This window comes from Rhinoraja longicauda, chromosome 6 (assembly GCF_053455715.1).
Source record: "Rhinoraja longicauda isolate Sanriku21f chromosome 6, sRhiLon1.1, whole genome shotgun sequence".
NCBI lineage: Eukaryota > Metazoa > Chordata > Chondrichthyes > Rajiformes > Arhynchobatidae > Rhinoraja > Rhinoraja longicauda.
Window position 1 is genome coordinate 63,038,440 of NC_135958.1, and position 27,705 is coordinate 63,066,144.

Below are 27,705 nucleotides of genomic sequence, written 5' to 3' on the forward strand. Positions count from 1 at the left end.
TGGTGAGTCTGTGGAATTCTCTGCCACAGAAGGTAGTGAGGTAGTTGAGGCCAGTTCATTTGCTATATTTAAGAGGGAGTTAGATGTGGCCCTTTTTGCTAAAGGGATCAGGGGGTATGGAGAGAAGGCAGGTACAGGCTACTGAGCTGGATGATCAGCCATGATCAAATTGAATGGCGGTGCAGGCTCGAAGGGCCGAATGGCCTACTCCTGCACCTATTTTCTATGTTTCTATGAATGGCATACTCCTGCACCTATTGTCTATTGATTATTAATAAAAGATACAGAAATTGTCAAATGTTTCCGTGTGTTCCTAGCTGTTATTGTTGACTCGCCTGCTGGGAGCAGTGCTGGTTGTGCAGTCTCACAGCAGCAGGAAGGAAGGACCTCCTATATCTCTCCTACATCCACTCATTACATCTTTCCAACAAGAGAAATGCTCACGTGTGCCTACTCTCTGCTGCCTGTAAGCCAGACAATCTTCCACCGACACCAATATTGCTTCCTAAACTATTTGCGTTTGTTTTCTGCAATATCCTGTGGCATGGCAGCTTGTTGAAGACCATCTGGAGGTTTACGAGCTCCACACCCACTTTTCTTCCTTTATCCATGGCACATTAATTCTTCAAAGAACTTCAATAAATTGGTCAAACATGGTTTACTTTTCACAAAACTACTTTAACTTTGCCTTAATAACTTGCCAAACTTCATGGGATAGCCTTTAAGATTTTTTTCTCTCCGAGAGACTTGTAGCGTTTTGCTTTCTACTTCCCTTTTTGAATGAGTCTCATTTTCCATTTTCCAATTCCTGAATCAGGTGAATTTTGGAAAAACTAAGACCGTTTAAACAACCGCCTCAACAGCCCCTTCTGGAATGAAGTACATTAGGATCCTGAGACGATTAGCCCATGGTCTAACAGCTTCCCTTGGTGATTGCCATTTCCCTGAGTTTGTTCCTCCTTTCCAACCCCCAGTTTATAACTAACTTGGGATGTATCCTGCACGGTGAAGACCAATGCTGCCATCGGTGTTAGTTCCCTGGACTTGGCCCTTGCTCTTTTTAAACAGAGTGAGTTGATCGCCAGACCTCTGTCACTAATTTTCCATTTGGATGATTCATGTCTGGTTGCTGCGATCTCCTCTTTTTAAAGTGTGAGCATGCAATAAATCCAGAGCAAATCTCTGTCAGTTTGATGAACATAACAATTAGCTTTTTTTCTTTCAACTTTTAAATATCTATATATCTGTTGGCATGTTTTACATTTCCCATCGTTTTCAGGCTACAGACTGGGGGGAGATCAGCCCCACCCCCATTGGACCCTCGTGGCATTGAATCTCCCCTCCCCTCCCCTCCCCTCCCCCTGCTCGGTAGCCGTTTACACTGTGGCTGTGTGTGTGTGTTTGTGTGAAGAGAGTCACAGTCTATGTCCCTTTAAGCAGTTGCTGCTGGGTTAACAGACAAGCACATATGTCATTCCGATAAAACCTAAAGGAATGTGGGTAGCTAGCTGGCTTGTAGAATCATTAGTATGGGTGTGGCTCCTTGTCGTGTCGCAACACAGCCTATTTGTGTCAACTTTAACTTTTAACTTTGAAAAATAAAACGGAAACTTTCGGTGTTGCAAACGATTTTGAGTAAATGTCGTCAGTCTGGCTCTGCTGGTTTTCGTGGATCATTAACAAAGATATCTCGGACTGCTCCCAGATTCCCTTGACATTTTTTTGCTTGTCCAGACTGGTGAGGCTTAATTTAGTTTCTCTCTCTCTCTCTCTTTCCCCCCCCGAGGAATGGCGGTGTCTAGAGTCTCTATTTCCGAAGCCAAGCTCTGCTGTGCCATCTGCCTGGAGCTCCTGAAGTCCCCTGCCACCATTCCCTGTGGCCACAACTTCTGCATGGAGTGCATTGGGAGGTGCTGGCACCAGGACGGGAGTTCAGAGACTTTCAGATGCCCTCAGTGTAGGGAGACGTTTAACTCCAGGCCCTCCCTCTCCAAGAACACCATCCTCTGTGAGATTGTGGAGGACTTCACCAACTCTGATGCACAGTCCACCTCCACCTCCAAGGGCACCACCGACCCTCGGGATGTCCTCTGCGATTTCTGCACTGACCAGAAGCTGGAAGCCGTCAAGTCTTGTGTGGTTTGTATGGCCTCGTACTGCCAGGTCCACCTCCAGCCTCACGCCAGCAACCCAGTCTTCAAGGACCACCAGCTCATTGATCCCGTCAAGGACATCGACGAGAGGAAGTGTCCGAAACATCGGAAGCCTCTGGAGCTCTACTGCAGGACTGATCAGATGTGTGTCTGCTGCCTTTGTGCCATTAACGAGCACCGGCAACACGAGACCGTGTCCCTGGAGGAGCAGGTCAGCGAACTAAAGGTATAACTTGAAAAACCTGCTGCATTCTTGCATGCACAGTGGGACGGGTATGTACACTGGTTTGGAAGAGAGAAAGAAAGGTAAGTTAACCCTTTATGAGTTGAAATCTTCCTGTGTGAAGTCAGCATTGAACATTGCACGAGAAAATATTAAGCCCTGGTGCAAGAGGAATTTGATATAAATCTGTCTGCTGTTTGGGGACCACGTCCAGCAGTTTATAGTTGAAGTGGACCCAGCTGAGGTTGTATCTGAACTTGAGAGTATCACAAAATGCTGGAGTAACTCAGCAGGTCAGGCAGCATCTAGGAGAGAGGGAATGGGTGACGTTTCGGGTCGAGACCCTTCTTCAGACTGAACTTTGTCACTCAATGACCAACCCGCTGTGTTTAGTTTTGTTTAGAGATATAGCGCGGACCACAGGCCCTTCGGCCACACCGACCAACTATCCCCGCATATTAGCATCATCCTACACACACTAGGAACAATTTACATTTATACCATGCCAATTAACCTACAAACTTGTACGTCTGGAGTGTGGGAGGAAACCGAAGGTCTCGGAATCGGACAAAACCCATGCAGTCACGGGGAGAACGTACCAACTCCGTATGGACCATACCCAGGGTCGGGATCGAACCCGGGTCTCTGGCTTTGTAAGGCAATAACTCTACTGCTGTGCCACCATTGCCGCCCTAGTTGTTCAAATTCCTGTTGTCTTAACTTCAGATTCCCAGAAAACATGATATTTTGCTCCTTCCAAATGGCTCTTAAGAGTCTTCATTAACAGTTTTTAACTGATTGGCATCTGCTTAATCCTAGCGTTTTTAAGTGGTTGATAATCAGGCTGCCACCTAGAAACAGATTTCTCAGGTACAGAATCTCTGATCTAAGCATTGCCACACGTCCCTGGAATTATTTCGTTTCTCCAGACACCCAGAGCCAGCCTCTCCTATGGAGCATTTTGAACATCTGGCATTGAGTTACTTTGTGGGATCTAATTGAAGGTTTGAGTAGTTTGTTGTAGAATTGCAGATACTTGGTAGTTAAATGATGTGTATGGTTTATATATAGCCAGGAGGAATAGTCAGGTTGCCTTATCTACGACTATTTCCAAGAAAGTGTGGAAGAATTGACAACCATTTTAAGTGGGAAAGAAGTAAACATTGGATAGAGGATGAGCTGAGCTGCCTCATAAGCCCAGCACACAGGTAGTGCATGCATTGCCAGATAGTGAGTGGAACAAGCTGAACCTGGGTGGGGATTATGGGAGAATATTATTTTATGCATGATATTATTTGCTAGTATTTTATACATTAGACATTGTTACGGCATTATTTTATACATTGTTGTTTAAGGTTTGTAACTGCTTAGGCATTAGGCGCCTCTTTGTAACTAATTAAGGCGCTCTAGACATTCCGTACCCTTGACACATCTCTGTAACATAACACTCCTTTGTATAACACTCCTTTGCAGCTTGTACCTTTGCTTTAGCCTTGATGATAAGGGTAGCAGAATCCGAAGGGATGCGGACATTCATCAATGAGTAGGATTTAATGGTGGCAAGAGAAGAGATAAGGAAAAACATAGGCCTTGGGGGGATGGATGGATGTGAGGGATGAACTAGCAGGAAATAAGGGAGGCGAAATATGAAGGGATGTGAGCATTGAGATAAGGATATATTACTAAATGGGATTTAATGTTGGCGGGACAAACAGGTACTACAAAGCAATGAAGGACTGAAGAAAGGGAGTGTGGGAGAAAGGGAGTATGGGTATGAGGTAATGCAAAGGAGATAAGGTTTAGAATAACCCTATAAAAACAGGCTGCCTGGTGTACTAAGTGGGCAGTCAGATGGTTGACATCCTGATTGTTCCATCCGTTGTTTGCAAATAAAGGCTTTTAACTTCTTGAAGAATTCTCCGTGTCATCTGCTTCATTTTGAACACCGGTAACCACGACAGGGTCAAACACTGGTCTTGCCTTTAATCATGGCTTTGTTGATGATTACTAACAAGCCATTCATGTTACAGGTGTTAATCTCTACTAACAAAAGCAGAGGATGCTGGAAACAACCAGCATCTGTGGAGAGAGAAAAGCAAGATGAGCCTTTCTGGAGATGACCTTTCATCAGAACTGGCCAGATTTGACACCAACTAGAACAGCTGGTTTTCTGAAATTGTTGAATTCAGTGTTGGGTCTTGTGTGCTGCAATAGGAGATGGTTTTGGGATAGGAGGAAATGGCGGAGCGTGTTTAGGGGAGTGCTTGGGATTGTTGATGGGATAGTGCTTGGGATTGAGATGGGTGGAGTTGGTTGGTGTTGGCAGGTTGAGGAGTCGGTGGGATTGATTGGGAGTGGGAAATTGGTGAAGTTGAGGAGTGTATGGGCTGGATTGGGATTGGGGGTATGTGTTTATTGCGGTTGAAAGATTGCCCACACGGAATTTAGTTTATTGTCATATGCACCGAGGTACAGTGAAAAACTTTTTGTTGCGTGCTATCCAGTCGGGAGAAAATCTCCATCATTACAATCAAACCATCCACATGTGAAGATACAGGATAAAGGGAATAGCGTATAGTGCAAAGTAAAGTCTGATTAAATATAGTCTGAAGGTCTCTAATGAGGTAGATGGTAGGTCAGGACCATTCTCTAGTTGGCGATAGGATTGTTCATTTGCCTGATGACAGCTGGGAAGAAACTGTCCCTGAATCTGGAAATATGCTTTTTCACATTTCAGTACCTCTTGTTTGATGGGAGAAGAGGAAATATCCAGGAGCTATCTAAAGTTAGAGAAGTTAATGTTCATACTGCTGGGCTGAAAGCCGCCCAAGCGAAATATGAGGTACTGTTCCTCCAATTTGTGGTGGGCCTTCTGACATTGACTTCTCTAACTTTAGATAGCTCCTCTGTCCCTCTCTTCCCCTCCCCCTTCCCAGTTCTCCCACTGTCATCGTGTCTCCAACTATATCCTTTCTTTGTCCCGCCCCCCCCTGACATCAGTCTCAAGAAGGGTCTCGACCCGAAAAGTCACCCATTCCTTCTCTCCAGAGATGCTGCCTGACCCGCTGAGTTACTCCAGCATTTTGTTATACCTTCGATTTGTACCAGCATCTGCAGTTATTTTCCTACATGCTTTCATCATATGTCAGTCCCGCAATTCCGGGAATTAACCTGCTGAACCTATGCTGCACTCCTTCAATAGCAAGAATGTCCTTCCTCAAATTAGGAGACCAAAACTGCACTCAATACTCCAGGTGTGGTCTCACCAGGCCTCTGTACAACTGCAGTAAGACCTTCCTCCTAAACTCAAATCCTCTCGCAATGAAGGCCAACATGCCATTAGCTTACTTCACTGCCTGCTGTATCTACATACTTTCGTTATACATTCACAACTGTGCAGCCAAGTATAAACCAACTCAATTTACATTTTTGTGGATAAAACTACCATAGTGGGCTGGATATCAAATAATGACGAGACGGAATACAGGAAGGAGATTGAGAACCTCGTAACCAAGTGTCAAGGCAACAAACTTTCCCTCAATGTCAGCAAGACAAAGGAGATAGTACTCAATGTCAGGAAGCGAAGCAGTACACATACATTGACAGCGTCAAAGCAGAAATGGTTGAAAGCTTCCAGTTCCTAGAGAAAAGACATTCTGGCCTTCCATCACAGTGAGGAGGTGACTAGAGGAGACTCACTGTGATGGATGTTTCTTTTTTTGTTTTGTGTTGGTTTGTGGCTGTGTGTGTAATTGCTTATTTTATTGCTCTTATTGTTGGACTGTGGGTGACGAAATCTCGTCCAAAAGACTTGTTTTTTTTGGATGACAATAAAGGTAATTCTGATTCTGAGTAAATATCACCGGCAATTTGTCCTGGACTAGCCATATCGAAACAATGGCCAAGGAAGCACACCAACACCTCCACTTCCTTAGAAACCTCAGGAAGTTCGCCAAATTACCAACAACTCTCACCAACTTCAACAGTATAAAGCATGTCATTGGGATGCATCACAGCATGGTTTGGGAACAGCTCTATACAAGACCACAAGAAATTGCAGAAAATTGTGGATAAAGCCCAGACCATCACGCAATCCAACAGCTGCTGACGACCTTCTACCGCTGCACCATAGAGAGCATCCTAACGCATGGCATCCCTGTGTGGTACCTCAGCTGCACGGAGGCAGAGAGGAGAGCTCTTCAGCGGGTAGTCCATAGAGCCCAGAAGACTATCGGAATACAGCTACCAGCCTTGGAGGACATCTACAACACACGATGCCTCAGAAAAACGACCAGCATTCACAAAGACTCCTCACACCCCTGCAATAGTCTGTTCGAAATTCTACCATCGGGCAGATGCTACAAGGCCTTCTACGCCCGCACCTCCAGACTCAGGAACAGCTTCATCCCCAGGCCCACAGCTGATTTTAACCAGCATCTGCAGTTTTTTTTCCTAAACATCTTTCCGAGCATAACCAGTCTCTCTTTATAACTTAAGCCCTCCTGTCCTGGCAACATCCTTATGAATCTTTTCTGCACCCTCTCTAGCTTAACTACATGCTTTCTCCAGCAGGGTGCCAAAACCGCACACAATACTCCCAGTGCAGCCTAACCAATGCCTTGTACAGCTGTAATATGACATCCCAACTTGTGTAGTCAATGCCTCCACTGATGAAGGCAAGTGCTGTTGGCGTGGACGAGTTGGTCCAAACCTGTTTCCATGCTGTATTACTCTATGAATCTAATTTTAAATCAAAATTATTAAGAGGGCTTATTAAAACTATTGAAAAACTTAAAGAACTAGGACATTCACAAAAAAGCAGAGGGAGATGAAGGGGGGTGAGTTTTTGTGGGATGTTGGGGTGGTTGGTGGAATCGCGAAGGAAGGATAGTTACACAGGATAGAACTGAAGGGAAACAAGGGCAGGGTCATTGGTGCAATCCCTCAGTGATTATGGTTACAGAGAGGGGGCAGTGAAGGGTGAGTGCACAAAGAGGTCAGTGTGACACATTCCTTCTCTCCCGAGATGCTGCCTGACCTGCTGAGTTTCTCCAGCATTTTGTGAATAAATCGAGTGTGACACAGTCAATGTAAAGTTGGATGTGTCCAAACTAGGAGTTGTGCAGTACAGGGCCTGAGGTGATGTGTGACTGGGAGTTGGGATGTGGAAACAGAGTCTGAGAAGAGCTGAAGAGTACGTGGTCAAGATGGAGGCAACATGTAATGGCGCTTGACTTATTAATGTACAAGATGTTCAGGCAGATACACATTTAAACACAGAAGTTGAGAATTTGCTGACAATGATATGCCATTCTACTGTTAGTTAGGAAAATTACATCCCCTTGTTGAGTTCAGCATTAAAATGCATTGAATCGTGTTAAATTCCTGGACAGACTGCGCTGCCACATTATGTTATATCAATTAATTTCAAGTCTAATGACAATCTGCACAATGTAGTAATATCTTCAGTTTTGAAACTTAACTCTTACAAACAAGCAGTCTCACTCCTTCAGATTTTAACTGCTGGCAATTCAAAAAACAAAAATGATTTACTAATTTGTTCAGCCTCCTTTACTTCTGTTTATCCAAACTCTCACCTGTATAATTCAACTCCTCAATCATGATGCTGTCCATTTCACAATCCTTCAATCTGACTGATGAATGACTACTTGTCCTGTACATTCAAGTCTCAGTTACTCTGGAGAAAATGCTGCACAATTCCATCTTCGAATTCTAGCAAATTTTAGGAAAAGTGCAATGCCAGTCATTTCGGATAACTCTTGAGCAAATAATATGCGTGAACAGGCCATGTATGTAAAATTGAGAATGTATTTAATTTCAAATGGTTTAGTGAATGCTTCAAGTAAAATTCTCAATCCTTTCACCAATAGAAGTTTCAGCCTATGTATATTTCAATATGTAATAACAGCACTCTAATGCAAACAGTGATTAAAAATAAATCCAACTAATTATGCTTAGAATTAGTATTTTTCTCTTACAATTAAATTGATCTCATCATCTAGCACTAGATCTATTTCATTACAATATTTTTCTTACATTAATGAGAATTCTGTAGTGTTCATAGCTTTCATAATTGTTTTGATCTCTGACACGTAGTTTGCTTTATAAGTGGGAAAGGAAAAATCAGCGGGATTGCAAAACCGTATTAGTCAACAATACCTTTGAAGTGAAAAGCGTAAGGACTATCTACCAGGCCTTCTTCTATAAGAGCTCTGGAATATGTCTCCCTTGGGATATGTTTCCAGCCTCCAGACATTCCCTAAACACTCAAAGTAACTCAAAGCTTTCCATTCAGATTCATGCTTCTGATTTTAAATCTTTTTTTAAAGACCAGCCAATCCCCAAAAGAAACATTACACTTGCAAAGTTAACACCTTTTAAATCTTACAGGCCAGAATATTACCAGTTTTATTGATAAATCGAAGAACAAAATCAGTAGATAACCTTATGACAATCCTTAGTTAATTTTTAGTTGGCTGAGAAAAAATACAATTAATTCTGATAAATGTATCTAATTTTACAAATTTCCAATGAAAAATTATATTTTGGTTTCTAACATAATCATTACAATTTGGGTTTCAAATGTAATCTAATTTGAGAAAATTTTGATCAATGTCAAAATGTCATTTGGATGTTAATATTAAAAATAAAGCATCTGAAACATCTTTGGATACAAATTCAATCTCAATCTGTACTGATTTATCAGAACATATCCAAGGCGATCAAATGCCATTACATTTCGCACTGGTGATAAAACAAGATTCTCACTTACAAATCCCATACTTACAAAAATTCACAATTCTAACTCATACATGTGGTCAATTTTGGATGGATATTAATGTCTGCAGATATTCAGCACAGTATAAATTTGCACCATCAAGCAGGAAAAAGAAGGTAATTGTATTCATTAGCTTATAAAATGTATTCAAAACTGAAGATAGACTCAAAAGGAATGATTTGGAGAGAGGCAAAACAGCTTCTATTGCTCAAGTTTCCCAGGTGCTGTTGAGTGTATGTTGCCAGACATTGGAGGATTCCATTGACATTGCAACAAAATAAAGAGTACTATTGAGAGAGGAGAGTCAAGAATCAAGAGACGATAACAGTTTTGAAAAATGGTTTCCTTCCAAAAAATTATCCAGCCTTTCCTTTTCAAATGCATGTGAACATGCTGCACACATTAATAATACTGTTGAAATCTGAACCTTATCTTTAGCAGAACACTCTTTGTGGTCAACAATTTTAGAGGTTTTAACACAAGCATGTTTTATTCGTGCCCTAAAATATCCAATTAATTCTGAGAAGAAAACACAAAACAAAAGGGAAGCTAAATAATCTAGGTCAATGAGTGGAATACAAATGATGATTGCCAAATTAAAACTATGTATGCATCAGATCCCAAGATGAACCCAGTAGGTGGTGTGGTGGGAAGTAGTGCTTTTCAGCTCTTGGAAAGATGGATTAAAGGGCTTCTCTGTTCCATGTCTATCCTGTGATTAGCCAATGTAGGTTAACCCCCTTTTGTAAAAGTTATCATAACATCTTTTATAAGTGAAAATGGGTTTTTGATTTTCTCCCTTCCTCCTGAAACAATCTGAATGTGAATTTTTGAAGGGAAACTACACATTTTAAAGTTAATGTGTTTCTACTTTGCTGAATATTATCTGTTTATTGCAAGAGTAATGTGGACAAACCTTTCTTACTGTACATATTCACAAAGTCAGGATTGAGCAATTACGCAAAGTTGTCCTCAGGAAATGCTAATTGCTCAAATCGGTGCAACTGTGTTGAAAAATTTAAGACTTTCTGTGGAGAACTTTCAAGTTACACAGTGCAGTTTGCCACCAGTGGTAGTGATGTCCCCTAGTGGCCTGCACTTGATAGTGTTCCTCTACCAGCTTTGAATGAGGTAATTGCTAAACATGAATCCGCAGCTCCTAAATTACAGAACATATGCTCTCAATTCCTTCTGATGAATTCAGTAACAGATTAACCGTTCTGAAAATAAGAGTCACATTGGCGAATTACAAGTTAATGAATAAATTGAAATAAATAGAAGAGCACTGGGAAACATGTCATTCAAATAGTACAAAAGCAGAGGATGCTGGAAACAACCAGCATCTGTGGAGAGAGAAAAGCAAGATGAGCCTTTCTGGAGATGACCTTTCATCAGAACTGGCCAGATTTGACACCAACTAGAACAGCTGGTTTTCTGAAATTGTTGAATTCAGTGTTGGGTCTTGTGTGCTGCAATAGGAGATGGTTTTGGGATAGGAGGAAATGGCGGAGCGTGTTTAGGGGAGTGCTTGGGATTGTTGATGGGATAGTGCTTGGGATTGAGATGGGTGGAGTTGGTTGGTGTTGGCAGGTTGAGGAGTCGGTGGGATTGATTGGGAGTGGGAAATTGGTGAAGTTGAGGAGTGTATGGGCTGGATTGGGATTGGGGGTATGTGTTTATTGCGGTTGAAAGATTGCCCACACGGAATTTAGTTTATTGTCATATGCACCGAGGTACAGTGAAAAACTTTTTGTTGCGTGCTATCCAGTCGGGAGAAAATCTCCATCATTACAATCAAACCATCCACATGTGAAGATACAGGATAAAGGGAATAGCGTATAGTGCAAAGTAAAGTCTGATTAAATATAGTCTGAAGGTCTCTAATGAGGTAGATGGTAGGTCAGGACCATTCTCTAGTTGGCGATAGGATTGTTCATTTGCCTGATGACAGCTGGGAAGAAACTGTCCCTGAATCTGGAAATATGCTTTTTCACATTTCAGTACCTCTTGTTTGATGGGAGAAGAGGAAATATCCAGGAGCTATCTAAAGTTAGAGAAGTTAATGTTCATACTGCTGGGCTGAAAGCCGCCCAAGCGAAATATGAGGTACTGTTCCTCCAATTTGTGGTGGGCCTTCTGACATTGACTTCTCTAACTTTAGATAGCTCCTCTGTCCCTCTCTTCCCCTCCCCCTTCCCAGTTCTCCCACTGTCATCGTGTCTCCAACTATATCCTTTCTTTGTCCCGCCCCCCCCTGACATCAGTCTCAAGAAGGGTCTCGACCCGAAAAGTCACCCATTCCTTCTCTCCAGAGATGCTGCCTGACCCGCTGAGTTACTCCAGCATTTTGTTATACCTTCGATTTGTACCAGCATCTGCAGTTATTTTCCTACATGCTTTCATCATATGTCAGTCCCGCAATTCCGGGAATTAACCTGCTGAACCTATGCTGCACTCCTTCAATAGCAAGAATGTCCTTCCTCAAATTAGGAGACCAAAACTGCACTCAATACTCCAGGTGTGGTCTCACCAGGCCTCTGTACAACTGCAGTAAGACCTTCCTCCTAAACTCAAATCCTCTCGCAATGAAGGCCAACATGCCATTAGCTTACTTCACTGCCTGCTGTATCTACATACTTTCGTTATACATTCACAACTGTGCAGCCAAGTATAAACCAACTCAATTTACATTTTTGTGGATAAAACTACCATAGTGGGCTGGATATCAAATAATGACGAGACGGAATACAGGAAGGAGATTGAGAACCTCGTAACCAAGTGTCAAGGCAACAAACTTTCCCTCAATGTCAGCAAGACAAAGGAGATAGTACTCAATGTCAGGAAGCGAAGCAGTACACATACATTGACAGCGTCAAAGCAGAAATGGTTGAAAGCTTCCAGTTCCTAGAGAAAAGACATTCTGGCCTTCCATCACAGTGAGGAGGTGACTAGAGGAGACTCACTGTGATGGATGTTTCTTTTTTTGTTTTGTGTTGGTTTGTGGCTGTGTGTGTAATTGCTTATTTTATTGCTCTTATTGTTGGACTGTGGGTGACGAAATCTCGTCCAAAAGACTTGTTTTTTTTGGATGACAATAAAGGTAATTCTGATTCTGAGTAAATATCACCGGCAATTTGTCCTGGACTAGCCATATCGAAACAATGGCCAAGGAAGCACACCAACACCTCCACTTCCTTAGAAACCTCAGGAAGTTCGCCAAATTACCAACAACTCTCACCAACTTCAACAGTATAAAGCATGTCATTGGGATGCATCACAGCATGGTTTGGGAACAGCTCTATACAAGACCACAAGAAATTGCAGAAAATTGTGGATAAAGCCCAGACCATCACGCAATCCAACAGCTGCTGACGACCTTCTACCGCTGCACCATAGAGAGCATCCTAACGCATGGCATCCCTGTGTGGTACCTCAGCTGCACGGAGGCAGAGAGGAGAGCTCTTCAGCGGGTAGTCCATAGAGCCCAGAAGACTATCGGAATACAGCTACCAGCCTTGGAGGACATCTACAACACACGATGCCTCAGAAAAACGACCAGCATTCACAAAGACTCCTCACACCCCTGCAATAGTCTGTTCGAAATTCTACCATCGGGCAGATGCTACAAGGCCTTCTACGCCCGCACCTCCAGACTCAGGAACAGCTTCATCCCCAGGCCCACAGCTGATTTTAACCAGCATCTGCAGTTTTTTTTCCTAAACATCTTTCCGAGCATAACCAGTCTCTCTTTATAACTTAAGCCCTCCTGTCCTGGCAACATCCTTATGAATCTTTTCTGCACCCTCTCTAGCTTAACTACATGCTTTCTCCAGCAGGGTGCCAAAACCGCACACAATACTCCCAGTGCAGCCTAACCAATGCCTTGTACAGCTGTAATATGACATCCCAACTTGTGTAGTCAATGCCTCCACTGATGAAGGCAAGTGCTGTTGGCGTGGACGAGTTGGTCCAAACCTGTTTCCATGCTGTATTACTCTATGAATCTAATTTTAAATCAAAATTATTAAGAGGGCTTATTAAAACTATTGAAAAACTTAAAGAACTAGGACATTCACAAAAAAGCAGAGGGAGATGAAGGGGGGTGAGTTTTTGTGGGATGTTGGGGTGGTTGGTGGAATCGCGAAGGAAGGATAGTTACACAGGATAGAACTGAAGGGAAACAAGGGCAGGGTCATTGGTGCAATCCCTCAGTGATTATGGTTACAGAGAGGGGGCAGTGAAGGGTGAGTGCACAAAGAGGTCAGTGTGACACATTCCTTCTCTCCCGAGATGCTGCCTGACCTGCTGAGTTTCTCCAGCATTTTGTGAATAAATCGAGTGTGACACAGTCAATGTAAAGTTGGATGTGTCCAAACTAGGAGTTGTGCAGTACAGGGCCTGAGGTGATGTGTGACTGGGAGTTGGGATGTGGAAACAGAGTCTGAGAAGAGCTGAAGAGTACGTGGTCAAGATGGAGGCAACATGTAGAAAAGCAGCAAGATTCAGGTATTAAGATGAAGCTAGATCAAGGTCAGAATCAATTTTTTTAATTTGCTTTTGATGTTGATCTTAATCTTGATCTTAATTTTGGTTTTGATTTTGATTAAACCAGAGCAGAGCAGTCCCATTGAACATCCGGGTCTGAGAAAGGCATGGCCATGGAGGAGTTGATAGAGTCACACACAGCTGGGAACAGTCCCGATGACCCATTGAGTTTGTGCTGACTATCAAACCGACATTCACACTATTCCTAGTTTATTATCCCCACATTCCCATCAAGTTCCAGATTCTTCCTCTGGACTGCACACTTGCAGTAGCAAATTAACCTACCAATCCGTACATCTTTGGGATTGAATAGGAACTGGAGCGCTCAGAGGAAACCCAGAAGGTGCAACGTGCAAGCTCCGCACAGGCAGCAGCAGAGATCAGGCCCTGCAAAGCAGTCTGGCTCATCAAAAACAGGCAACTTGCCAAAGTATTTCATGGTTTGGTGTTCAAGCAGAATGCAGAGCTGTTGGTCTTTTGCCATCAACACCATTGTTGCTGAAGGGTTGATACTACAATTGGGAACTGCCGTCAAGTTTTGTCAACCAGTGTTCTGGTGTACCTCCAAATCCTTGTAGACCAGGGCATGGATATTCCTTAGAGGGTGAAACACAGTCAAGAGTGCAGTTGTGTTCTACTGTAAGGAAAGATCAGGGCAGGCCAAAGGTTCCACAGCAATGCACCAGGTGCAGTGGTGTTGAGGCAGTGAGATGGATTCTGACACCCTGAGACAGCTGCTCAGTCCATTCCCCCCAAATTGCTGACCTTAATATTTAATGTTTTGATGTTTCAGAAAGAACTCCATGGGCGTCAGGAGGAAGTGGACACACTGATACAGGAGACAACAGGCGAAATCGGAAAATTGAACCAAAAGGTCAACTCAATTAAAGTAAGCAACGGTGTCGTATTCTACTCCCCCCATACCTCCCGCACCCCTCACTACCCACCTTGCTTATCAGGGCCATTCTTAGTCACGTATGTGACCTCACATGGTCTCACACGTGACCAGTCATATTTGACCTCTGACCCTAAACAAACATTGTCAGCAAAACATAGAAATTTCACTTGATAAACTTCGACATATATAAGTCATATATACAGTACAAAACAATATACCTGTAATGCTTTCAGAATTAGAAGAGGTGTATTGCACAATTTTTCACATTTTTGGTCATACACGTGACTAAGAATGGCCCATCAGATTCCACCATATGTACCTTTTTATCACGTCCAGCCTTAGTTACCATCTATCTCTTAAAAAATAAATACACAAAGTACATGAGTAACTCAGTGGGTCAGGCAGAAACTCTCAATACCATGCATAGGTGGCATTTCGGGTTGGGACTCTTCAGACTGATTGTCGTGGGGGGGGGGGGGGGGGCTGGAGTAGGGGTAGGGGGAAGGACAGAGGCAGGCAAGTGATGGATGGATTCAGGGAGGTGGGCTTTTGATTAGCAGATGTTTGGACAAAGACCAGAGATAAAAAGACAAAAAGTGCGAGATGAGATGAGAAGAATTGTGAAATGGGAAGCCAGAGGAAGGAATATAGGTGGTAGAGTATGGGGTGGGGCAAGGAGCAATGGGTGTACATCCAGATGGGGCACAGGAAAGAGATGGGGAAGCAAGGGGATGGGCTTTTCTCAATTAATTACTTAAAATTGTAAAATTCAATGTTCATGCCGTTAGGTTGTAAGCTATACGAGCGAAATATAATAATAATAATAATAATAATATAATAATAATAATAAGCATTTATTTTATATAGCGCCTTATCAGGTGCTCAAAGCGCTTTACATAAACAATCAAACATAAAAACAAACAGACAAACTATCCTAACGGATATGAGGTGCTGTTCCTCCAGTTGACCTCTCTCAGGCAATGGAGAAGGCCCAGGACAGATAGGTTAGTTTGGGAATAAAATGGTTTGTAATTGGGAGATCCAGCAGGCTTTGGTGGATCAAGCACAAAGATTTGGCGAAACAGTCGCCTAGTCTAGGCTTGGTCTCACCGATATGAAGGAGGCCACGTTGGGAGCACCTAGTTGAGTAGATGAGGTTGGGGGAGATGCACATGAACCTCTGTGTCACCTGGAAGAACAGCTGGGGTCTCTGGATGAATGTGAGGGAAGAGTATATGAACCTCTCCTGCAGTACCCTTTGGGGACAGATTGGAGTTGTGGAGAGATACAGCACTGAAACATAGCCTCTGTCTGCACCAACCATCAAGCACCCATCAATCATCCAAGGAATGGATGTGCAGAATCATTCTCATCATGGTCAGCACAGACATTGTGGGCCTGTTCCTATGCTGCAGCGTTCCACCACTCGCCCAAACCCGAAGGGAAATGTACAGCAGCCAATTAGCCCCATTAACCTGCCCACTCTTGGGATGTTGGAGGAAAATGGAGCATGGGGTGGTTACAGGATTGAACCCTAGCCCTGTGGTGGTCCGTGGCTATGGCTCAACCGGCTGCGCCACTGTGCCACCTGGTAGAAGAACCTTAGTATTGTGGGAACAAATCAGCGATGCTTGAAGCCCAGCCTCTGAGCGTACGCAAAGTGAGTGCCACCGATACACCGCAGCACCATCCCTGTAGTTATCCTGATTCCATAGAGGAGCTGACGTGGGTTGAGCAATTTCCTGCTGGTTTGTGATTCTGTCCATTCCAGGGGAGAGGAGCAGTGCCGTGGTGACAAAGATTGGGAGAGGAGCTGACTGATGATCCAGCCTTGTTTGACACAGTCAGGACGAGGATTGGCTCTCTTTGGCCTTGATAGCTAAGATCAGTTTCTCTAATGGAAATTTGTCCCCGTCATTAAATAAATGTAAGATGGTGATGAGCTTGTGAAGACTGCCGCATGATCTTTCAGCTGACTATGTTAAAGGTTTCATTGTGTGTGCTATCACTGGTGCTGATGTATGTATTTGTGATTAATTTCAGCAAACGGTAGGACAGGTGAAGCAGCAAGCCAAGCAGAAGTGCACCCAGCTGGTGGCAGTTGTTGAGAAGACGCAGAGGGATGTGTTGCGATTTCTTGAGGAAGAGGAGGGGGGTGCGGTGGGGCAGGTGGAGGAATCCATTATGCAATTGCAAAGCAGCCTTGCTGGGCTGCAGCAGAACAGGATGCAACTGGAGGCTGCCCTGAAGAGTGAAGACAATCTCTTTGTATTGCAGGTAAGGCCCTTTGACTTATCCAGATGCCTCTATACAAAGTGCTGGAGTCACTCAGTGGGCCAGGATAGGTGACCTTTCGTGTCGGGACCCATCTTCAGACTGATTTCCGGGGGAAGCAGGGTAAAAAACTGGAAATAAGAAGAAGGAGCTGGATGTAGTGGAAGCTCCTCATAGTGGAACAGGAGATACTATTCCTCCAGTTTTGCATACGGCCTCAGTCTGGCAATGGAGGATGCTCAGGACAGAAAGGTCGGTATAGGAATGGGAAAGGGAGTTACAATGTCCAGCAACCGGGGATCCGGTAGGTTTTGGCGGACTGAGCGCGTGATCGCCGAGTCTATGTTTGGTCCTCCTGATGTACAGAAGCTCACTTCATGTACACCAGGCGCAGTAGGTGAGGATAGAGGAGGTGCATGTAAACCTCTGCCTTACCTAGGAGAACTGCTGGGTCCCTGGATAGAGTCGAGGGAGGAGGTATTAGGACAGGTGTTGCATCTCCTGCGGTTGTAGGGGAAAGTACCCGATGAGGAGGTGGTTTAGTTGGGAAGGGATGAGCGAACCAAAGAGTTGTGGAGGGAGCAGTCTCTGTGGAAGGTGAAAAAGGGTGGAAATGGGAAGATGTGACTGGTGGTGGGATCATGTTGGAGGTGACGGAGGGTTATATATTGAATGCCGAGGCTGGTGGGCTGAAGGTTGAGGACCAGGGGAACTCTATCCTTGTTCTTTCCGAGGGAAGGAGGAGCGAGAGTAGAACTGAGTAGACAGAGGAGACATGGATGAGGGATCCATCTATGACAGAAGGAGCAAAACAACATTTACTAAAGACTGAGGACTTCTCAGATGTCCTTGTATGGAAAGCGTCATCTTGGGAGAAGATGCAGCGGAGACCGAGGAATTGAGAGTAGGGGATAGTGTCTTTGCAAGAGGCAAAGTGGGGTGGGAGGAAGCATGGTCCAGATAACTGTGGGAGTTGTTAGTTTTTGAATGGACATCAATCGATAGTCAGCTTCCTCTGATGGAGGCAGAGAGATCAAGAAAAGGGGAAAGAGGTGTCAGAGACAGTCCAGGTGAATTTGAGGGCAGGGTGGAAGTTAGTGGGGAAGTTAATGGTCCATGAGTTCTGCGTGGGTGCAGGAGGTAGCCCTGATGCAGTCGTCAATGTAACGAAGAAAGAGTTGGGCATGGCCAGTGTATACCTGGAACAAGGACTCTGTCCTTCGATGCAACCAACAAAAAGGCAGGCATAGCTGGGTCCCATGTGAGTGCTCATGACTATACATCTAACTTGGAGAAAGTGGAGGATGAAGCCAAGTTCCACTAGGCAGAGGAGAGTGTTAGTAGCGGAAAATTGATTGGGTCTCTGTTCAATGAAGAAACGGAAGGCTTTCAGATCTTTCAGGTAGGGGATGGAGGTGCAGAGGGACTGGACATCCATGGCATAGATGAGTGAACGGGGGCATAGAAAGTTGTTGAAGGGTGTGTTAAGTGACTCAGATGTAGGTGGGAAGAGATTGGACAAGGGGAGGATAGGATAGATTCAAGTTATGTGGAGTTGGTTCAGTGGGCAGGAGCATGCAGAAACAATGGATCTGCCAAAGCAGTTCTATTTGTGGATTTTGGGGAGAAGGTGGAAGGGGGCAGTGCGGGAATGGAGAATGATAAGGTCGGAGGCTGCAGTAGGCAAATCGCCAGTGGTGATATCAGAAACCGTCTGGGAGATGATGGCCTGGTGTTCATCTGTGGGGTCATGGTCAAGGGGTAGGTATGAGGACGTGTCTGAGAGCTGGCATCTGGCCTCGGCACAACAGAGAACAGCCAGCCCTGCTTTCAGAGGAGGTGACAGGGTAAGGGAGTAGAGAAGTCAAGACCGTTGATTGCTGTTTACTTCCAAATAAAAAAGGTCCAGAGAGGGTAGGAGCTGGGAGTCCAAGAGGAGAAGGAAAATTGGAGATGGGAAAAGGAGAATGTGTCAGAAAGAGGGAGGATACGAAGGGATGGTGAAAACACGACTGGGTCAGTGGTGGGCAGAGGGGTGGAAGGAGGCTTGGGTGACATACTGTTGTAGTTCGTGACCTATTAACAGAATAGTCAGACAACCAAAATCGTTTAACCTCTTTATTCTACTCACCCAGGTGGGAGAGAGCCTAGATACCGAAGCGTTCTCGGAAACACTCAGGAAGCTAGTGTAGCCTCTCTCCCCGAAAGCTTACATTTACACACCTTTTATACCCTAAATACATGTGCCAGTATTTTTCCATCGCTGCCTTATATGGCAAGTTTACAATGCCCTATAAATCTTTGTGTCTTTCGGGACCTCCGTGTCCGTCGTGTTCATCATGACCTCTTCTTTCTTGGGAACAAAGGGCAGTCCATATGGCAAGATGTTATTTTCATATTTTCATATTTCAGATACAGCGCGGAAACAGGCCTTTTCGGCCCACCAAGTCCGCGCCGCCCAGCGATCCCCGCACACTAACACTATTAACACCATCCTACACACACTAGGGACAATTTTTACATTTACCCAGTCAATTAACCTACATACCTGTATGTCTTCTTCTTAACACTTCAAAGCTTTGAGGCCAGTTGCTGATATCAGAGGATTTGATCAGCCATAAACCACGCTTCCATGCTGACAACAGGATGCCCCAGGAATAATCTGAGCTGGAGCTTTTACACCCCTGCAATAAAACCCACATTGCTGCATTCGTAATGTTAGCCCTTACAATACTATGGGGGATGATGGGGGTTAAGAGAGGACCAGGGTGTGAGGAGTGGTGTATGGGTGGGGGACAGTAGAGGTAGTGTGGTTTAAAGAGGGGGAATGGCAGCAGGACCCAATGGTACCATTATAGCAGTTCCCTGTTGGTAGGGGGGAATTGTATGTTATTGCCTATAGGTTTATATGGTTGACTCATCTGCCAACCAATGTAGCCTAGAATGGCACCCCACCTAGGGCTGAAGGCCGACCATCACCTTTATATCCTCATCTTGAGTATTGTGCCAGTCTCTCCACTACTGTTACAAGGCTGAATGAATCAAGTTATAATTCATTTCCAAACACCAAGCTAGTAAGAAATCCACTTGGTTGAGCTCTGGGCTGCACAATGTATTGTATGCCTTTGTCCTGAAGATGGACAATGTTACTGACCAGAGAGTGTGGATTGACTAGGGTTGTGAGCCTGGCTCATAGTGAATGGCTGAATCAGCACACCGGAGGGTGCATCAACAGTGGAGGTGGCAACTTGGTAAAGGGCTAGAGGAAGGCATCATCTCTGAGCCAGAGCTGGAAGATACCCATAGGGGAAGGTGGAGGGAGCTTTGCCCCACGTCTTGTTGCACTCGGCCTGAGCTCGTATTTAATATTGCAACACAAACAGATGCAATACCAGATCTAAATGACTAGAGCCATTGAATCTACTGCCTTTTCAGCCCAGGATGGTTGTTTGCTTGCTTGGACAGTTAAAAACTCTTAATCCACTTCAAATGATCAGCCAACATTTCTTCAACCATTCCCTGATTAGGTAAACCCTATGCAAGATGTACTGAATTGAGCATAAAAGGTACAACCAGCCTCTGGATGTCCTCCCTTCGTCTCAAGGTTGCAGTGGTCAGCGGATTAGCTGCATCTGAAGCATGATGTTCTGGCTCACTGCCACAGTTGATTTTTTAAGATAATTACTATGTGCACAGGAGTTAGCTTTTGGTGAAGGTGACTTTATGGCTTTATTGTGGATTAATAAAGGTGATAATTTAGACCTACCCCACTTTGCCAATGACACATCATGATATTGTTGTCCACAATAATGGCTGTGACCACAGATGAATTTTGCCTCTTTGGAATCCGACCACCAGAAAGCTGTTCTCCAAGTCTGTCATGACTGGATTGGCTTTTTGGAAAAATTATTGCAATTTAGTCTCTATGCTGTTCTCAATGCGAATGGAGCCCTAACATAATGATTGCTCTTGCTGCCTGGTCGGTGATGGAATGAAATGGTCGGGTAATCGTCCAGACAAGTCCCTGGCAGGTTAGAAAGACATATGGAGTCTTTCTTCAAGGGAAATGACTGCTGTTTTCACCTAAACGATGGCCATGGCACTTCAAAAATAACTTGCAATCATTTTTGGGACGGGCTATCCAGGTATACAATTACTAATGCCTAGTTTTCATAGAACATTGAACATTTCAGCGTAGGATCAGACCGTTCGGCCCGCATTGTTTGTGCTGAACATGATGCCAAGTGAAACTAATCTCATCTACTTGCACATGATCCACGTCCCTCTATTCCTTGCACTTCCATGTGCCAATCTAGAATATTTTTTGGTCTTTTAAAAAAAATTATGGACTCGGATTGTTTTCTCTCATTCTATATGTTTGCTTCCTTTTGGTATATTTACACATATTTAATATAATTTATAGATATGCTAGGGAATTTTACCTCATGACTCCTTTGAATTGATGTTGTTTTCCCAGGAACATGAGTGTTTGAACAAACCCACGAAGGCTTGTTTTTCGCTGCCTTGCCAGGATGGTGCCAAATTTCTGGCTGTGGAGCGTGCTATGAGTGAACTGTCCCATTATATCACGCAGCAGCTGCACATCTGCTTCAACCCACATCTGGATCCCAAAGGTGCCAAAGGTCAGTCGCACAATGCAGCAATCCATGTGGCGTAGGGAGGGCAGTGCCACCAAAGGTGACTCCTCCTGCTCTGCTACCTGACTGGGAGAGGTGGAGGCTGGCGAGAGGATGGGTGTGGAGGAGGGGGAAGGAGAAGGAACTTCTCTCTGAGTGGCTGTGCTCAACTCAGAGACAGAGACTGGCTCTGTTAGATCCAGGTTGTTGTGTTGTGTTGAGCTGAAAAAACATTTGAGGTAAATAATGCTGCAACATGGAACTTAAACCTGATGATTCTAGCAGTGCCTGAACATGCACACTCACATTTGTAAGCAGAGTGGACAAAGATGGGTTTCTCCCTCCTTCTGAGTATTGGACCTGCTATGGATTTCCGACACTTTCTATTATCGTTTTTATTTTAGATTGCCAGCATCTGCAGTTGTTTTGATTTTCACCCTCCTTGCCCCAGTGGTAACAATGAGCCAATTCACTGGGCAATGTCACCAAACGACAGAAGGGAAGGGAGCAAACTATTGATGATGGTCGTGCTAGAGGCACATGAGGTGTTGGTGAGTCAGGGACAACAGGTGAGTTCCTTCTGAAGACACAGTGAAAACACTGATGGGACATTTTAATCTGGTACTGTTAGCGATATATGAGAGCCACAGATTTGGTGTGTGCAACGTGATACTTGAGGAAACAGATGAATGGTCAGGATGGTGACACTGGCAAAAGGGTGTAACATCTTTGACCTGGCCCTGTGGCATTACTCACTGTGCATACTAACTGAAGAGAAATTTTGGTGAGACTCTTTGAAATGCTGGACAACAGTTGAAGACAGAATAGGCACATACAAAGATGGGGCTTAAAATGTGAGAAAGTTATGCTGAGGACGGCATGGTAGCACAGAGGTAGAATTGCTGCCTTACAGTGCCAGAGACCCGGGTTCGATCATGATTACGGGTGCTTGTCTGTATGGAGTTTGTATGTTCTCCCTGTGACCTGCGTGGGTTTTTTTTCGGAAGCTCCAGTTTGCTCCCACACTCCAAAGGCATACAGGTGTGTAGGCTAATTGCTTGGGTATAATTGTAAATTATCTCTAATGTGTATAGGATAGTGTTAGTGTATGGGGATCGCTGGTCGGTGCGGACTCGGTGGCCTGAAGGGCCTGTTTCCGCTCTATATCTTTAAAATAAACGAAACTTACAGTCCAATTCCAACCTGTAAGGAGGGAACAAGCCTACAGGGACGGTAATGGCTGCCTGCTCATAACCTGGACAACACGGACAATACAGGTGTATCCATCAGGAAAGTGTCGGGCAAAAGTTGGAAGATCTTGCTCTGGGTGCTATCGGACCTCCTCAGGTTGATCTGGTTCCACAGCTGTGATGGTCAGGGGTATATTGCATGGAGGTAAAAGTTCTTGGAATTCAAAGTCCCTGTCTGTCAAAATGCCATTTGCCTTACACTAAGGGTACAAGAGCTCAGAAGCCCAGCCCTGGCATCCAGTTCCTTTCCACTTCTCTACCTCTCCACCCACTCATCTTCCACCCCTCCCTGCTGCGTGTCCCCTATTTTTCTTCCCTCACTTTTCCTTTCTACACACCATCCTCTCTTTAGTTCTACATTTCACACTACACCTTCCTTCCTTTTCAGAATGCATCATTTGCACCCTTGTGTTTTTGCCACTTATCACCTCTAGACTTGGTCACTATCTCACCCTTCTTTCCTCCGCCTGACCCATCTGCAAATCAATTCATCTTTACCTGTCACTTGCCAGCTCTTGCTCCAGTCCTTCCCCTCACCTCTCTCAACCAGTTATCTCCCATCTATTCCATCAGTCTTAAGAAGGGTGCTGACCCAAAACGCGTCTGTCCATTCCCGTTCGTGGATGTTGCCTATCCGCTGAGTTCCAACAGCAGGTTGGATTTTGCTCAGGATTTCAGCATCTGCAGTCCTCTTATGTTTGCAGAACAATCCACACAGGTACTGTACACACAGTAGGATCAGATAATGAGGAGGTGGAAGTGGGATTGCTGACTGGTATATACTGCACACCCGGTGAGAGCAATAAAGGATTGGACATTAAAGAAAATGTCCTTGATTCAGAAAGTCTGTGCAGGTCAATGTGTTGTGGAAGTGAAGTATCTCAAACCTTTCTCCATCGAAGTTGAGCAAAGTGATGTTGACAGATATGGGGTGGGGAGGAGAGAGGAGCTTTTATTTATGCTGCAGATAAACTGTTGAGTTGCCACCGATGATTATGGTTGCCTTTCAAACCTTCAGTGATCATGTGCAATGACCTGATGAAGTCAATCGAGTTGATGAGTTATTTTTAGGATGATGACAACATTTTTCAGAGAGGCGATCCACGAGACACTGGCACCAAGGGGAACTTTGTGCCGCTCAAACAGTCAAGGGAACTTGGGAGGCTCTGGACTGGAACACTGGGGTTAGAAGGCTGTAGTTCTATTGAATGAGAGGGGAATAAAGAAATGGTCGTAAAACAAAACAAATATTTAGTGTTATTCCTCACAGATGAAGGCACAGAAATTCACCAGAAAACTGTGGAGATTGAGTAAGGAGCTCAAGGAAGTCGGCATCAGTTAAACACCAGTGCTCAAGAAACTAATGGGACTGAAAGGTGATGGATCCCTGGGAATGGATGAGCTAAAACTTAGGACTTTGAAGGAAATGGCACAGGAGACAATTTCTAAACTTTCTTCGATTCTAGAATGATTATAAATTGTTCACCGCCTCATTTAATAAAAGAGGAAGGGAAAACAGGGAAATGCATATCAGCTCATCTGATATGAGAATAAAGGAAATTTCTGAAATTTGGAGGGCTTTTTGGAATATAAGATTGAGTAGAATCAATATAGATTCATGAAAGGAAGTCACACTTTCATGAAAGGAAGTCACATGGAAGTGCAGGAATAGAGGGATATGGATCATGTACAAACAGATAAGATCACTTTAACTTGGCATCATGTTTGGCACAATCATTGCGGGCCGAAGGGTCTTTTCCTGTGCTGTACTGTTCTATTTACGACTAAATCTTATTAGAGGGAAATATATGGTAGCATAACAGGTATGCACAAGACCTTAAGTCAGAGTAGTTTTGGACAGATGCGTTATACATATCCATATTCTTATACATGTAACTGTGTGTGCCATTAATGTACTAATTGATCCCTGGCAGGGTGTCAAGCATGGTGCTCTCTCATATTTGATATTCAACATTTTCATACTCTGAAAAATCAAAAAACTGCAGAAATTAGAAATAAATTGCTGGAAAAACTCAGCAGGTCAAGCAGCATCTGTAGTGAGAGAAATAGTTAACACTTTAAGTCAACGATTCTCCATGAGAAGTGGGAAGGGGAGAAAGAACAGATTTGTTTTTGAGTTATAGAGTGATGAATGAGTCAAGGGGAATATTGCAGATAGGGCGAGACTGGGGTTGCCATGGAAATAGGTTGGAGAGGTCATCAAATCCATGGATTAAGGGAGGGAGAGACATAAGTTGTGAAAGTATGTTGTGAAATGCCAGCAGGTCTGGCTGTGCTAATGGAGCCATTATCACAGATGGATAACTTATAGCAGAAAGGGCCAGTTTTCTTACTCTGGATCTGTCCTGTGGATGTTTGTGGCACAGTTGGAACAGGTTTAACTCTAACCAATGCTGCAATGAACAACGTGGAGCAGCATTACTCTGTGCTGTATTAACTGGAACTGTACAGAGGAAGCTTCACTCAGTATTGACACTTAAAAAAATAATTATTTTCTCGGGTGTAGAGAAGATTTACGAGGATGTTGCCAGAACTTGAGGTCCTGAGCTGTAGGCAGAGGTTGAGCAGGAGAATGTGGGGTGATCTTATAGAGGTGTACAAAATCACGAGAGGAATAGATTGGGTAGATGCACAGTCTCTTGCTGAGAGTAGGGGAATCAGGAACCAGAGGACGTGGGTTTAAGGTGAAGGGGGAAAGATTTAATAGGAATCTGAGGGGCAACTTTTTCACACAAAAGGTGGTGGATGTATGGAACGAGCTGCGGAGGAGGTAGTTGAGGCAGGTACTATCGCAACGTTTAAGAAACATTAAGATGTACATGATAGGACAGGTTGAGAGGGATATGGACCAAATGCAGGAAGGTGGGACTAGTGTAGATGGGACATGTTGGCCGGTGTGGACAAGTTGGGCCTAAGGGCCTGTTTCCACGCTGTAAGACTCTATTAGTTGTACACTCAAGAGTCCCATGTCATGTCCTTTACTGTTTATGTTTTTTAAAAATAATGTTACTGAAACATAAACAAAACTTAAATTAAAATGTTGCCTTGCAGTTTCAGGATGCACTGACTGTGCCTCAAGTGAAATAGCAGACACAACATCCTTTCTCTCCACAAACCCATGGCCATGAACACTACAGTGTTAAGCCTGTACTGTACTTGTCCTAAGAATGGCTTTTGGGCAGAGTAGATGAGTTTCATTCTGTATCTAACCTAGTTTTGTCCTGTTTTTTCACCTTGAGTTTGAGGTTAGTTTATTGTCATGCTGCCCTGAAGGTGTTTGTCAGGGTAGTGGTAGAGAGAACTTTATTTCTGCACTGGGTTTGTTTGTCAGGATAACATAGAGGGAACTTTACTCTGTTTCTAAGCAGTGCCGAACCTATACTGAATGTGTTTATGAGTCAGTTTGGAGGACGCTTTACTCTATATCCAACCCATGCTCCAGCTACACTGCAAATGTTTTGGGTCCTATTCACTATTCTCAGTTTCAATATAGGAAAAAAGCATATTGAGCAATGTGAACCACATTTGATTTCTCTTCTGTACACAGATCTTGAGGTCTCTGTCTCCCTCAGCCCACCAGACACGTGCGTCACGGAAACAAAACCAGACTCCATCTGCAAGAGAGCAGAGTATTTACACAGTACGTTTGTATCTCTTATTACTGCATATTGAAGGACGTCGGCAATAATCACACTGAGAAATCAAAGAAAGGTCCTTGGGATGCTGTCCCACCTGTAATTAGCTGGTCACATAGGCCACCGTAACTGCTGCCTGTTGGTCCAGCTAAGCTGAAGATGCATTAATGGAAAGAACCTGGTTCCTTTTTGCCAATCACGTGGGTTTATAGAGTGCCTCTTATGACCTCAGAATGATCAATAGTGCTTTACAGCCACTGTTGTAATGTAGGGAAATGAAAATCGACTCGGTGGAAAATTAAGCTGATGGATTGGAAAGAAGAGTGGGAAGAGTTTTAACATAGACCCATCAGCCAGAGTAGTCCACATTTGTATGGTACATTTTATGTAACTCCAACTGAGGGCCTCAAATCTTTTTCTACTCCAGGCCTTCATACAGGGTCTGTTGGGTCTGGTCAGGCTTTCAACGTTAGAACAATTAAAGCTACAACATGATAAAAAGCAAAGGAATCCCAAGTAAGCTGTGTTACACAGGGTGGTACATTAACACTAGGTTTGCGCTTGGCTGGACTATACCCCTATATCCTCAAGACTGCTATAAGGACCAGAGCATTAATTATTTTCTTCTGTGTCTCCAGATGCCCTTCGTTTGACATTCGACCCCAACACAGCACACAAGCATCTTCTCCTCTCAGAGGACAGCTGTACGGTGACGGATGTTGATCCCGACTGTGTCCCCTACCCTGAACACCTTGAGAGATTCAACGGCTTCCCCCAAGTTTTGTGTGCCCAGGGCATATCGGAGGGCTGCTGCTACTGGGAGGTGGAAGTGAATGGACACTGGGCAGGAATTGGAATCACCTACAGAGGAATTAGGAGGAAAGGGTCGAATATGAGCAGTCTGATTGGGCGGAACGATCTCTCCTGGTGCCTTTTGTACAGCAACAGCAAGTTCTCTGCTCTCCACAATAAACAGGAGGTCATCCTCCAGTCAGGGAGGCAGCAACGGATTGGGATCCATCTTGACTACCCAGAGGGGATACTGGACTTCTTTGGTATCGGTACCACAATGAGTCTTATATACCGATTCAAAACTGTTTTTACAGAGCCTGTGTATCCTGCTTTTTTTGTATTCCTGGGAACATCCCTCAGTATCTGCCAGCTGAGTTAGCAAAAGTTTTTTCAGGGAGGTTGCATGTAATTTTAGGCTGGATGTTTCGAGAGAAAGGCAACTGACGTCTGCCATTCCCACATCTAGGAATGCCGCCAC

General features: G+C 44.2%; 1 protein-coding gene across 1 annotated transcript; it reads left to right on the top strand.

Moving 5' to 3' along the window:
- Positions 1-1,788: 1,788 nt before the first annotated feature.
- Positions 1,789-27,606, top strand: LOC144594515 (E3 ubiquitin/ISG15 ligase TRIM25-like). The gene is given in 7 exon segments (XM_078401151.1): positions 1,789-2,379; positions 14,514-14,609; positions 16,662-16,895; positions 21,370-21,549; positions 25,858-25,936; positions 26,348-26,440; positions 27,074-27,606. Coding segments are annotated over 7 exon segments (1,806 nt in total).
- Positions 27,607-27,705: the final 99 nt, after the last annotated feature.